General features: G+C 51.5%; 1 protein-coding gene across 1 annotated transcript in view; it reads right to left on the bottom strand.

Moving 5' to 3' along the window:
* DLEC1 (DLEC1 cilia and flagella associated protein) overlaps window positions 1–13,385 on the bottom strand; it is a 49,237-nt gene extending 35,852 nt beyond the window's left edge. Inside the window, exons 1-6 of the mRNA XM_041004003.1 lie at window positions 12,663–13,385; window positions 8,879–9,029; window positions 5,328–5,438; window positions 4,012–4,208; window positions 3,601–3,812; window positions 3,091–3,169 (exon numbers count right to left, since the gene is read on the bottom strand). Of these exons, the coding sequence (XP_040859937.1) occupies window positions 3,091–3,169; window positions 3,601–3,812; window positions 4,012–4,208; window positions 5,328–5,438; window positions 8,879–9,029; window positions 12,663–13,385 (1,473 nt within the window). The remainder of the gene's footprint in view (window positions 1–3,090; window positions 3,170–3,600; window positions 3,813–4,011; window positions 4,209–5,327; window positions 5,439–8,878; window positions 9,030–12,662) is intronic.

Here is a 13,385-nt window from a genome sequence, read left to right as displayed (position 1 = left end):
TTTAAAAAGAAGAGGAAAACTGGGGAAAATGAATGAAGAAAGTCTCTATTCTTGAAGGGAATGCTGGTTGCACTCTTGAAGCCAGAGGACGCAAGAAGGAGTGGGCATGAATCTCATGGGTTTCTACTTTGTTTCGTTTTTACTTAGGGTTTCGAAAAGAAATAATGCAAGCACACAACACACTGGAACAGCTATCAAAGAGAGCACAGAGGGAGAGGAGGCAGGAACAGAAGTCAGAGGGAAAGGCTGCTTTGTGTCCAACAGGAAAATCACAGCAAAGACACACACAAGTGGCTGAGTTAGAAGTCACCCATTTGTAACTATTTTTTTTTTAGAGATGTATCAATTTCCATTAGAAATGCAGATTTACAGAGAGGAGAGATAGAATGAGTTTCCATCCACTGGTTCACTCCCCAAGTGACCAAAATGGCTAGCGCTGAGCCAATCCAAAGCCAGGAGTATCTTTTGGGTTTGCCTCGTGGGTGCAGGGTCCCAAGGCTTTTTGAACCATCTGCAATTGCTTTCCCAGGTCTCAGGCAGGAAGCTGGATGGGAAGTGGAGCTGCCGGGACATGAACTGGCATCCATATGGGACCCCGGTGTGTGCAAGGCAAGGATTTAGCCACTAGGCTATCTGTGCCACAGTCCCTTAAAGCATGTGAACTCATTCGGGGGGGGGGGGTGGCTGGAGACCTCACTGGGGGAGGCTGGAGCACCTGCAGGCATGCGTTACTGACGGTGGGCATCAGACACACAGCCTGCTTGAGGCGGGCAGTGGCGAGAAATGCCCAGAGCCGCCAAGGAGCCATTCTTACCAAACAAGAAGCTACTCAAAATCCAACCACTCACTGCCAGTTTACAGACAATGCGGAGAGTGACAGCCCCTGCTTGGTATCGCCTTAATGACCCAAAGTTTGAAACCCAGAATGGAGGAAACTACAGATGCTCCCACAAATGCTGGGGTCTTTTCCATCAGGCCTCTGCCGCAGCTGCAGCTACCCTCAAGGTGATCCATGGTGAATCATAGCATTTGTGGCCTGGGAAACTCCAAAGGAGACCACTGGTGTATGCGTGCAAGCCACAGGCAAGCCGAAACAAGACGCAGTATGTCCCAGTATCCGAGAATTTTGTCTCGTATGGAAAGCCCCGTCTACAAGATTCTCTGATGGGATTCTGGACAGCCCAGCACCTAGGGCCTCGGGTGGCTGCTTAGAGGATCCAGAGAAGGAAATCATAAACCACCATGCACTAATCTCAATGTATGTGGGAAACAAACATAGCAAGGAAATCTGCTGTTTGCTGCTCCACCTCATTAGCTATAACCATCCGTGGACGCCGCTAACCACTCAACAACTATGAGATGCTCAGGTGCTTCTGAGCTCACGGAACCCTGCGCCAGGCCTTTCTGACACAGCACAACTTGTGTGCTTTCATTCTTTCAGCACCCCATCTTGCTTATCCCAGATCTGGCAAGCAGCATACGGGGCCACAGCAAACAACCACATGGCAGTTCAGAAAAGTCAGGGGTGTGGGGGAACTGTCATTAGCTAAAGGAGAATATAGAGACATTTTAACCACAAACATAACATTTAGGTTTTTTGGGTTTTTTTTTTAAAGATTTACTTATTTTTATTGGAAAGATAGATAGATATAGATATAGATATAGATACAGAGGAGGAGAGACAGAGAGGAAGATCTTCCATCCGGTGATTCACTCCCCAAGTGACCGCAATGGCCGGTGCTATGCCAATCTGAAGCCAGGAGCCAGGAATTTTATCCATGTCTCCCACACGGGTGCAGGGTCTCATGGCTTTGGGCCGTCCTCCACTGCTTTCCCAGGATACAAGCAGGGAGCTGAAGTGGAAGTGTAGCTGCCAGGATTAGCACTGGCGCCCATATGGGATTCCCGGCGCGTTCAAGGCGATGACTCTTAGCCACTGGGCCATCGCGCTGGACCCAACATTTAGGTTTTAATCTAAGGAAATCTATGGTCCAATGACCTATTTAAAATAAATAAGATGGGCCTGGTGCAATAGCCTAGCAGCTCGAGTACTCAACCTTGAACATGCCGGGATCCCATATGGACACTAGTTCTAACCCTGGCAGCCCCACTTCCCATCCAGCTCCCTGCTTGTGGCCTGGGAAAGCAATCAAGGATGGCCCAAAGCCTTGGGACCCTGCACCTGCGTGGGAGACCTGGAAGAGGCTCAGGGCTCCTGGCTTCGGACTGGCTCAGCTCTGGCCTGTTGCGGCCGCTCAGGGAATGGATCACGGGACGGAGGCTTTTCCTCTCTGTCTCTCCTCCTCTCCTCCTTTCTGTATGTCTGCCTTTGCAATGAAAATAAATCTTTTAAAATAAATAAGTAAGCATGATGGATCCAGAAGGGGGAACAAAGAGGTGCCCACTGACAGCCAGGACTTGGGGTGAGTGTGTTGAGGGCAATGTCACGGCTGCCTCGTTTGTCAGAAACACTTCCCACAGGGGTGAGTGAAGACAGGGGCCACTCTAGACATCTCTTCATGAGATTCCGAGGCATGCATGCACTCACAGACACTCGCAGGTAGCAGAGGTCAAAGATGACAGCATATTTGCAAACCATGGATACCCATGGAAGCTGGGTGATGGGCTCAGGACTGTTCATTAGAGCCTCCTCTGGTTTTGCATGCAGTTTAGAAATGCCAGAATTAGGGTTTTTGAAAACAAGGGAGACAGCAGGGTGGGAATAAATAAACATGATTTCTGGGGGCTGGCATCGTGGCATAGTAGGTTAAACCCCGCCTCTGGTGTTAGCATCCCATATGGGTGCCGCTTCAAGTCCGGCTGCTCCGCTTCCCATCCAACTCCCTGCTAATGCACCTGGGAAAACAGAAGAAGATGGCTAAGTGTTTGAGCCCCTACACCCACGTGAGAGACCTGGAAGAGGCTCCTGGGCTTTGGGCCGGCCCAGCTCCAGTCATCACAGCCATCTGGGAAGTCAACCAACAGGGTGATTTCTCTCTGTGTCCCTCCTTCTCCCTAGAACTCTGCCTTTCAAAGAAACATAAACAAAGCTTTACAAAAAAAAAAAAACAGAAAAACAAAGATTTCTACCTCATAGACTGATCCAATTTCGTAATCTGTGAAAAACACGATCGATGGCTTGGCTAGAAACACGGGGGTGTCGGCACAGCTGTAGTAGAGAAGAATCGGGGAGAGAGGTGGTCAGTTTGGTCCTCATTGGGTGATGACTGACCAACATGGAAGCCCCTGAGGACATCTGTCCCCTTCAGTAGGAAGAGAGTTGAACACACTCAACCACCAAGTATCTGCCATGAGTCCAACTTTGAACACTGTTGATTTTAAGACACGTGAGTCCGATGAAAGGGGCAGATGGCTACGGGGTCCTCCCGCTGGTTGACCTAGACCACTCAGATGCAAAGAAAGAACCAACCCCCAAGTGCTTTTTCTCAAGACGTTGGCAAGGGCAGCAAAGCATGAATCCAGGACACTCTGAGGGGATCCCAAAGCCCCACTCCAGCTTCACCCCAAAAAGCCCTCTAGGATCCTCTAAAGCCAGACCAGCCCCAAAGCCTCCCAGGGGTCACTTTTGGAGAGTCACACCTCCACTCAAGCTGCTTGCTCTCCATATCTCTTGCTGGCACAGGCTTCTTGCTTGCAAAAATGAGAGACTTGCCGCCATGCAGGGTGTTAGGAGGGGAAAACCGGGGGTTTCTCAGGAAGTCGTTCCGGCTCCGCTTCCGGGTGGTCAAGGCTTGCTCCGCTGGTGCCCACACTTGGCTCGCCTGCTTGTAGCTCTTCCGAGGACTTGCGCTCTTTGCAAAGTCACAGGAAGACAGAGTCAGCCACCTGGACTTCCCAACCCACCACAACCCACACGGGCTCCACTCTGTTCATGGAGCATCCTTTAGAATCATCTGAACTCCTTCCCCCTGCCATCCCCCTGGCCCTCCCTGCCCACACTTCCCAATCAATACCACCTGACACTGGCCCCACACAGCCTCCAGAACTAACCTTGGCAGTTTCTTTGGCCCTGAGTTTGAGCTTGGGAGTTAAATCCCAACTCTCGCTCTCTACCGTGTGGTCTAACTCTTCTTCAGACTCTGTCGTCCCCTTCCGGCATGGGGCCAGCTTCTGGATTAGAGTCTTCTTTTGGATGGAATGCCTCTCAGAACTAAAGGTCGGCTTGGAACATCCAGGGAGGTCCAAGCCTGGGACAGGAAGGAGACACCCCTGAGTTGCCATAGCGCAGTGAGGGGCGGACAGCACTAAGACAACCCGAGCAAAACTCCGAATGCCATAGCCGTGCAGAAATTGTCTCCCAACATTCACAATTCTTACCGCAGAAGCAACTGGAGTCCCCTCAATGCCTTATTGCTGCGGGAATTTATTCTGCCTGTGAGTTTTAAAGCTGCAGGGTTAAAATATCTTTCAGCTCTGCCACACACACTGGCAGGTACACATGCCCCATGCAGGGATGCGCTTTGTAAAACAATTACACACCCCATCAAAGCGTTGCTAGTAACCTACACCTGTCAGGACATCCCCCTAAGCGTTCAGTGAATGAGAAATTGGTAGCAAGAAATACACCACATAACACGTGGTGTCCCTGTGTGCCTGCATAAGAGGATGAGTTTCCAGCTGATGGTAAAAATGTACCTAAATACCCTGCCTGTGGCCTGGGAAAGCAGTGGAGGACGGCCCAAAGCTTTGGGACCCTGCACCCGCGTGGGAGACCCAGAAGAGGCTCCTGGCTTCGGATCGGCATAGCATGGGCCGTTGCGCTCACTTGGGGAGTGAATCATCGGACGGAAGATCTTCCTCTCTGTCTCTCCTCTCTGTATATCTGCCTTTCCAATTAAAAAAATAATAAAAATAAATCTTTAAAAAAATGTAGCTAAGTAGCTAAGTGCCCACACCTAACATTTCCTGCTACCGCTTCTGGCATCACTCCCCCCGAGGGCCTTTGACCATCCCTAGAAGTCTTTCTCATCAGCACTAGTGATCCTTGGAGTCCTACCCCTCCCTACCACCCTCCGGCAAACGGAGAGCTTGTCTCCTGAACCTGCAAGGCTGGCAAGTCCTGTAAGCAGCCACCCGCTCCACATCGTGACTCTGCCAAGATCCACCTGCCCACTTGAACAGCTTGGGAAGCTGGCTCATCCATTCTCTTCACTTCTCTCTCTCTCTTTCTCTCTCTCTCTCACACACACACACTACCTCAGTAATCACTATCAGCATAGAAGAGATGGACCAAGGGGAGGAGCCCGAGGAGACTTACCGCTTCCACGCCCCCAACACTCAGGATGCTCCAGAGCCACGAGCCTTACCTTTGGGTGCAGAACAAAACGGCACTGTTTGGTCGTAATAGTCTTCCGGGCAGATGAGGTGGTGCTTGCGCAGCAGTTCACTGTCTATGCACCACCTGAAGACAGTCTTCACTGCACGGGAAGGGGGACAAAGCCATCTCAGCCACACTGGCCTTCCAGCACCTGCCCCAAAGCCCAGGCTGAGGAGCCTTCTCCCTGCCAGGAGCCACGTGGGTACCTAGAACATCATGTGCAGGCAGGCAGGCTGTACCAAATGATCAATTTAAAAATGAACCTGCTGGGGATGGCGCTGTGCTGTAACTGGTTCAGCTCCTGGCTGCTCCCCTTCCAATCCAGTGCCCCACGAATGCACCCAAGAATACAGCAGAGGGTAACCCAAGTCCATGGGACCCTGCTACCCATGTCTCTCAGTTTCTGGCCATTGGCTTCGATGTGCCCATTTGCAGAATGAATCAGCAGATGGGAGATTTTCTCTCTCTCTCTCTTACTCCGTAACTCTACCTTTCAAATAAACAAAATTTTTAAAATATATTTTTAAAAATTGCTTTCTTATTGAAAAATTAGATTATGGCTTGGCACAATGGCTCAATTAGCTACTCCTCCCCTTACAAGCACTGGGATCCCATACGGCCACTGGCTTATGTCCCGGTTGCTCCAGTTCCTATCTAACTCCCTGCTCGTAGCCTGGGAAACAACAAAGGATGGCCCAAAGCCTTGGGACTCTGCATCCGTGTGGGAGACCCGGAAAAGGCTCCTGGATCCTGGCTTCGGATCGGCTCAGCTCTGGCCGTTGTGACCTCTTGGGGAGTGAATCAGCTGACAGATCCTCCTCTCTGTCCTCTCTGTATATCTGCCTTTCCAACAAAAATAAATCTTAAAAAAAAAAAAAGAGGCAGTAACTGACTCCTAGGACCTCAAGCTCTCTAGGGTTCAGCTACCAATAGTCGCTATCAAAGTACCCAGCTGTTGTAGAGGGGACACAGGGTGGGGAGACATGAGCCTAGGCCCCAGTGTTCTGCATTTGTAGCAGGCCACGGGCCTCAGAAGGAGCAGGCCTGACCAAAAAAAAAGGGCTCCCTGCACTTGGGGTCACACCGGGACACATCGGGCCTGCCAAGCAGCCTTCCTTATCCTCCTCCCTCCCTCCCCCAGCTGGTAAAAGAAAGGGGTTTGAGGGCAGACAAGCCCAAGCCCAAAGCTGCCCCCCACCCACAGCAGAGGGACCTGGGTGTCCCTTGATGGCCTCTAAGTCCCCACACCTGTAGATGGAGAGAAAACCCACATTGTAGGAAGTGGAGGGCGGCTAGGAGAATGTTGGGGTGTCGGGGTGTCGGGGAGACAGTGAGGATGACTAGCAAAGTGCAACCCTAAGGGTATGGAAGCAGAAATGCCTTCCTAAGGCACTGCCTTGGCCACTTCTCCCCAGTCCCAGACCTTCCCTCCTGGCCACAGTCTCCCAACCCTAAATGCTTTCTCCTTTCTGTCCACTGTCCTGCAAAAATGGCGAGTGTCAGGGATGCAGGAGGGCAGGCCAAAGCCTGCGTGTTTGTCTGTGTGCATGTGTTTGTGGGTCTACGTGTGTTTGTGTATATGTATATCTGTGTACATATATGTACATGGGCAGATGTGTGTGTGTCCCTGTGCATGTGTCTCTATGTGTCTCTGTATTCGTGTGTCCATGGACTTGTGTGTATGTGTGTGTCTGTGTAAAGGGGTCAGGGAAATCCAAGCAAACAGGGCTTCTTGCTGATTCCAGATCTGAGGCCAGGTACCACCTACACTGTCCGACTATGCCAGAAAGCCAGAAAGGATGCTGGCCAAGACACCAAGACTGACAGGAGTCTGGAACCAGCCAGAGAGGGTTAACATTGGCCAAACAGGGACAAAGACAGAAACTGCAGCTGTGGCTAGGAAATCTGTCAGCTCATAATCGTACCAAGACAACGAAGCTTTCACGGCCACCTTCTGAAGATGCTAGGCCAATCAACTCATCATCTTTTCTTAATTATTTTTTGCTTATTTATTTAAGAGACACAGCACCCTAAAAGTGGCTTGCTCACTACTCCACAAAAATGCAAAACTCAATATTTTCAAAACTGGAAAATAAAGGGAAAGAATCCTGATCATATGGGAAGACCAAGTACTTGCTCAAGTTCGTCAGTGTACAAGTATTTCAGCTGACAAATGGGTAAATGAATGACAGGATTTTCCTTAGCATTTTGTTATAATGTATTACCATTCCTGGAAAAAAAAAAGTTGTCTACAGTGCAACAACAAAGCAGCCAAGCTAGTAGCATCTTGCTCCTAGAGAGAATGCACCAGCCTCACCTACCCAGTTATCTTGCCCAGATTGGTGCCTGTGGAATAGCAAGCTAAGCCTCTACCTGTACCCATTCAAGGCCCAGTTGCTCTACTTTCAATTTAGCTCCCTGCTAATGGCCTGGGAAAGTAGTGAAGCATGGCCCAAATCCTTGGATCCCTGCATCCCTATGGGAGATCCAGTGGAAGCTCTTGGATCCTGGTTTTAGACCAGCCCAATTTCTTGAACAAATCAACTTCTTAAAGAAAAATACCAACATGGAGGCAGCTGATTCAGTAATCCCGGGTGATTTGTTCATGGATGCCAGATAAGGGGCAGCATGTGGCTGGTCTCTGAGAACGTGTCTTCATGAAGATCTCTCTTCCTGCCTCTGCTACTCATTGTAAATCTTCCTTTCCAACAAAAATAAACAGAGGAAAAGGAGGAAGGAGAAGGGGAGGAAAGAAAAAAAAAGGAGAGAGAGAAGGGAAGAGGAAGAATAAGAAGAAAAGGAAGGAAGGAAGGAAGGAAGGAAGGAGAGAAAAGAGAGGGGGGGGAGGGAGGGAGGGAGGGAGGAAGGGAGGGAGGGAGAAAAACAGAGCCCTGGCAACTGGCAACAACACAGACAGCAAGGAAAGACCAGAGAACCCTTCCCAAATGGAGGGGTGTCAGATAGACACGTGGCAGGTCAACACCATAGCACAGTAGGCTAACCTTGCAGGCGTTGGCATCCCACAGGAGCTCTGGTTCAAGTCTTGGCTGCTCCCCATTCGGTCCAGCTCCCTACCAATGTGTCTGAGAAAGCAACGGAGCAAGTCCAAAGTCCTTGGGCCTGCACCCACGCAGGAGATCCAGGAGAAATTCTTGGCTCTTAGCTTCAGACCAGTCCAGGACTGACCCTTGCAGCTATTTGGGGAGTAAACCAATGATTGGAAGATCTCTCTCTCTCTCTCTGTAACTCTAGCTTTGAAGCAAAATAAATATTAAAAAAAAAAAAAAAGACAGATGGTGACTGCACACAATCTTTCTGGCCATGGCCCTGGGAAATGGCTGAAGAACCGGAACAGGAGTTGTGGGCTGGGCAGCAGCTATCCGATTGGCATAGGGACAGGTGTGTGGCTGTGCAAAGCATGACAGGTGAGCATGCTGGGTGGTAACAAAGCCCCTGTGCACCCTGCTCCTCTAACACTTAGCAGGACTGGAGAGTTGGCCGTAGCGCCAGGGACCAGCACAGCCAGCTCTCTGCACCCACCTGGAGGCAACTTGACCAGGACCTCGTCAGCCGGTCCTCGGGCCTGGTTCATGACACGCTCTGTCTCTGCAAGTGCCCGTGCGCGGGCCTGGATGATGTGTCTCTCTAGCATCCCGATCTCAGCCAGCCGCTGCTTATACAGCTCCCGGATCTGGAGAGGGGGGAAGAATGGGCAAAGGGTACACTGGAGCATGAGGCCCTGAGGCTGTATCTGACCCCATCCTAGAGGTCACCCCAATGAAGACAGAGCAAAAGATGGACAGCTACCCGGATCATCTGGCCCAGCCCTCCGCCCCAGAGCTGAACACTGGAGATGACAAAGGCAACCCACACACTTCCTCCTGATTTCACAGTAAAGACAGCCACCACTCACACAGGAGATACTGGAATTCTTCAACAAGCTTGTGCAGCACAGAGTCAAAAGGTACGTGTACAGGGCAGGCGTTGTGGCGCATTGGGTTAAGCCAGGGCTTGTGATACCTGCAGCTCATACGCAGGTGCCGGTTAGAGTTCTTGCCACTCTGCTTCTGACTCAACTCCCTGCTAATGTGCCCGGGGAGCAGCAGATGTTGACTCCCGGATCTGAGTCCCTGCCACTCATGTGGGAGATGCAGAGGAAGTCGTTGGCTCCTGCAGTCAGCCTGGTTCAACCTTGGCCTTGCGGTTCTTCGGAGAGTGAACCAGTCGATGGAAGATCTTTCCCTCTGTCTCTCCCTCTCTCTGCTACCCTTTCAGCTAACAACATAAGTGAATATTTTTTGCTTTTTTTTTTTTAAGTGCTGATCATATAGGATTGAGAACATAATGAAGATGGAGGATATCTGTTCTCTTGGGATCACCTACCAGGAGACAGTGGCTGGGAGCATTCCTTAGAGGGCTGTGCTTCGTGTCATGTGTCCTCTTGTCTGGGTCTGCTTACAATCCCCGATCCCATTTCTTGGATGTAGGGATCATCACTTTAGCCAAAGAGTAATACTTCTGATACCATCTCTCACTGGGTGTTTCCTGGGATGTAAATGCTCTGTTGGACACACTTGGTTAACCCTCTGAGTAACCCACAGGGTACACATCACTATTATCCCTTTATAGATGAGGAAACCGAGCCTTGTAGCAGCAAGGATAATCCCCAATCAGGCAAGTGGGGTGTGGAGAAGCCAGGATTCAATCCCCGGGGGAAGGGTCAGTTCCAGAGCGTTTGTCACTCATATTCAGACCATCCAATCTGTCCACCAGCAGCTGGAGGGGAGGCCAGCAGGCAACAGGGCCCAGACCCAACAGATACCCCACACAGGATGGGGCTGAGTTCCTCTCCAGGAGTGTGAATGCCAGTCCCGCACACACAGCCAGATGGCACAGTGAGAAGAGGGAAGGGAAGAGAGAGACATGACCGTGTGGCAAGGAGTGAATGGCAGGGGTCTGCTCTTTTTCCCAGTTTCTGCTCTGTAATTATAAGATGAAACCATGTGGATAGAGAAAGTTCAACAATGCAGAATTCTGCAAAGAACATTTAAGTGCTCCATCCCCAAAGCAGAGACTAACATTCTGAGAAAAAACTCTTCAGCTTTCTCTCCACGCACACATATGTATTTTTAAGAAATGAGGTCTTGGGTCCGGCATGATGGCTCAGTGGTTAAGGTCCTCGCCTTGCACGCCCGGGATCCCATATGGGCGCAGGTTCTAATCCGGGCAGCCCCGCTTCCCATCCAGCTTCCTGCCTGTGGCCCGGAAAAGCAGTCCAGTAGGGCCCAATGCTTTGGGACCCTGCACCCGCGTGGGAGACCAGGAAGAGGCTCCTGGCTTCGGATCGGCATAGCATCGATCGGCTGTTGCGCTCACTTGGGGAGTGAATCATCAGACGGAAGATCTTCCTCTCTGTCTCTCCTCTCTGTATATCCACCTTTCCAATAAAAATAAAATAAATCTTAAAAAAAAAAAAAAAGAAATGAGGTCTTCCTGAGGCCAGCACAATGGCACATCAGGCTAATCCTTGGGCTGCTGGACCAGCATCCTGCAGTTCGTATCCTGGATGTTCCACTTCTGATCCAGTGCTTGGCTATGGCCTGGGAAAGCAGGGGAGGATGGCTCAGATCCTTGGGTCTTGCACCCATGTGGGAGGCCCAGAAGAAGCTCCTGATTCCTGGCTTCAGATCAGCTCAGTTCTATCCATTGTGGCCGCTGGGGAGTGAGTCAGCAGCTGGAGGATCTCTCTTTGCCTCTGTCTCTCCTTCTCTATAAATGTGCCTCTCAAATAAAAATCTTTTTAAAACTGAGATCATCCTAATATTATCGTGTGATGTTTTTGCTACATCAGCAACTGGCATGAAGCTGCCTAAGCCTATAAAATGCGTAACTCACTCTTTAAAAACCACATAACATGCCATAGTGTGACTATACAACTCAAAGTCTAGCTATATTACTATTGATCACTCTTTACATTTCTTTTTTTTTTTTAATTTGTTTTTGGGCCTGCCATGATAGCCTAGTGGCTAAAGTCCTCGCCTTGAACGTACTGGGATCACAGATGGGTGCTGGTTCTAATCCTGGTGGCCCCGCTTTCCATCCAGCTCCCTGCTTGTGGCCTGGGAAAGCAGTGGAGGATGGCCCAAAGCCTTGTGACCCTGCACTTCCATGGGAGACCTGGAAGAAGCTTTTGGCTCCTGGCTTCAGATTGGCGCATCACTTGGGGAGTGAGCCACGGGACAGAAGAGTCTCCCCTCTGTCTCTCCTTCTTTCTGTATATCTGCCTTTCCAATAAGAATAAATAAATCTTTTTTAAAAAATTATTTCTATTTGAAAGGCAGATTTTCCAGAGAGAGAAGGGAAGACAAACATCTGCATCCCCAGATGACGGCAGAGGCCACAGGTCAGCTCACCTGAAGCCGGGAGCCGGGAGCCAGGAGCCTCTTCTGGATCTCCCATGTGGGTGCAGGGACTCAAGGACTTGAGTCACCTCCACTGCTTTCCCAGGCCTAAGCAGAGCGGGTCAGAAGTGGAGCAGCTGAAACTCGAACAAATGCTCATACACTATGCCGGCGTTTTGAAGAGGGGATTAACTTGCCAACCACTGTGCCATCCTCCCACTCTACATTTCTCTGCATTCTGAAATTGTTCCAGTGGATATTTTCATTACTTTTTAACTGCCCCCCCCCAAATCAAAGCATTTAAAAATGAAAAGAGGGCTCACTTTCTACCCCAGTTCAGCTCCTAGCACAGTGACTCGATGGGAAACGTACTAAGGCGTGTCATCTGGTCTTTGATTGTGGAGTTTACAGCTTTTCCGGCTCCACAAACTCCGGCTGAACTGGCTTAAGCCTTGGCATGGTGTAAGGGTGGTCTGGGAAGAACTGAGGCTGGGCTTCCGGCTGCATTTCCGGAGGCATACATACAGTCCTAAAGTTTCGTGGGTATCTCACATAGTCGAGAGATACTCGGTTCCCGAGTGTTATCCACCCCAGCGTCATGGCAAGCCCTTTGGAGGACAAGTGGCAGGTGTGTGTCCACCTGTGTCCTGCGGAATCCCCCTGACCAAGGACCTGAAGGAGCCTGAGGAGGCGGGGCTGCACGTCGCATAAGGAGTGCGGCAGAGGACAGAGCTGAGAGCAGAGGAAGGAGGAAGCGCCAAGATTGAGGAGAGGTAAGGCTGGAGGGAGGGATGAGCGGAGTTGGTGGGCAGTCGTGGCCGCCGCTGGGAGCCCGGGCGCGCTCGTGGACCCAAAGCGCATCCTTCTCGACCACCCGGGCCCGGCCTGTCCCTGTAGGAACAGCCGCCGGGGGGGGCCGATACCTGCTGTAGCTGGTCCACGAATGCCTCGTGGCGCTCATTCTCGCTGCCGCGGGCCTTAATCAGACTGGCGCTCACGTCCTCACCGATGACCTCGGCCGAGTACAGGCTGCGGAAGACGCCGGTGAGCAGGTGCGAGATGTCTTGAGTGCGCAGCGAGGACGGACGCAGACGCAGCACCTTGGGCTCTGGAGGTGGCACCAGTGCCAACGGCCCGATGCGCCGGGGCCGGGCCACCAAGCTAGAGGGGACCCCCTCGGGGTAAGCGAGCGAGGACAACATGGAAGACTTCCAGGTGGACTGACTGGGGCTGCTGTACTCTTCTGGAACCATGGTTGGCACTGGAGTGATCCCTAAGTACGCGTAGCTCCGGGACTCCGGGGACCTCCGCTCCTCCGCGTTGTTGGGCTCCATGGCAACTGGGACGCCAGTGCAGCCAGCGCTGCCGCCCCCAGGGCCGCCCACGCCCCCTTCCGGTAACGCCCCTTCCGCCCGGCCAACCCTTTTCTGTGGTGGGGGGTCGTGCTGGGTGTCGTCATCGCCCACGCTCTCAGCCTGGCCTGGCCGCTGGTGGCGTGCGTGGAGAGGCACCCCCTCTCCTTTGATTGGTCTAACAGCTGTAGGCTCGCTCGGGCAACAGTTAACTGAACACGCGTTCTGTGATTGGGCTGGGTCGGGAACTGAAGTTACCGAAGGCATTCCAGTGGTGCTTCTGCAGGGCGGCAT

This window comes from Ochotona curzoniae, unplaced genomic scaffold (genome assembly GCF_017591425.1).
Source record: "Ochotona curzoniae isolate NIBS_2020 unplaced genomic scaffold, NIBS_Ocur_1.0 contig_1302, whole genome shotgun sequence".
NCBI classification, from domain to species: Eukaryota; Metazoa; Chordata; class Mammalia; order Lagomorpha; family Ochotonidae; genus Ochotona; species Ochotona curzoniae.
This window is presented reverse-complemented; position numbering and strand designations above follow the sequence as displayed.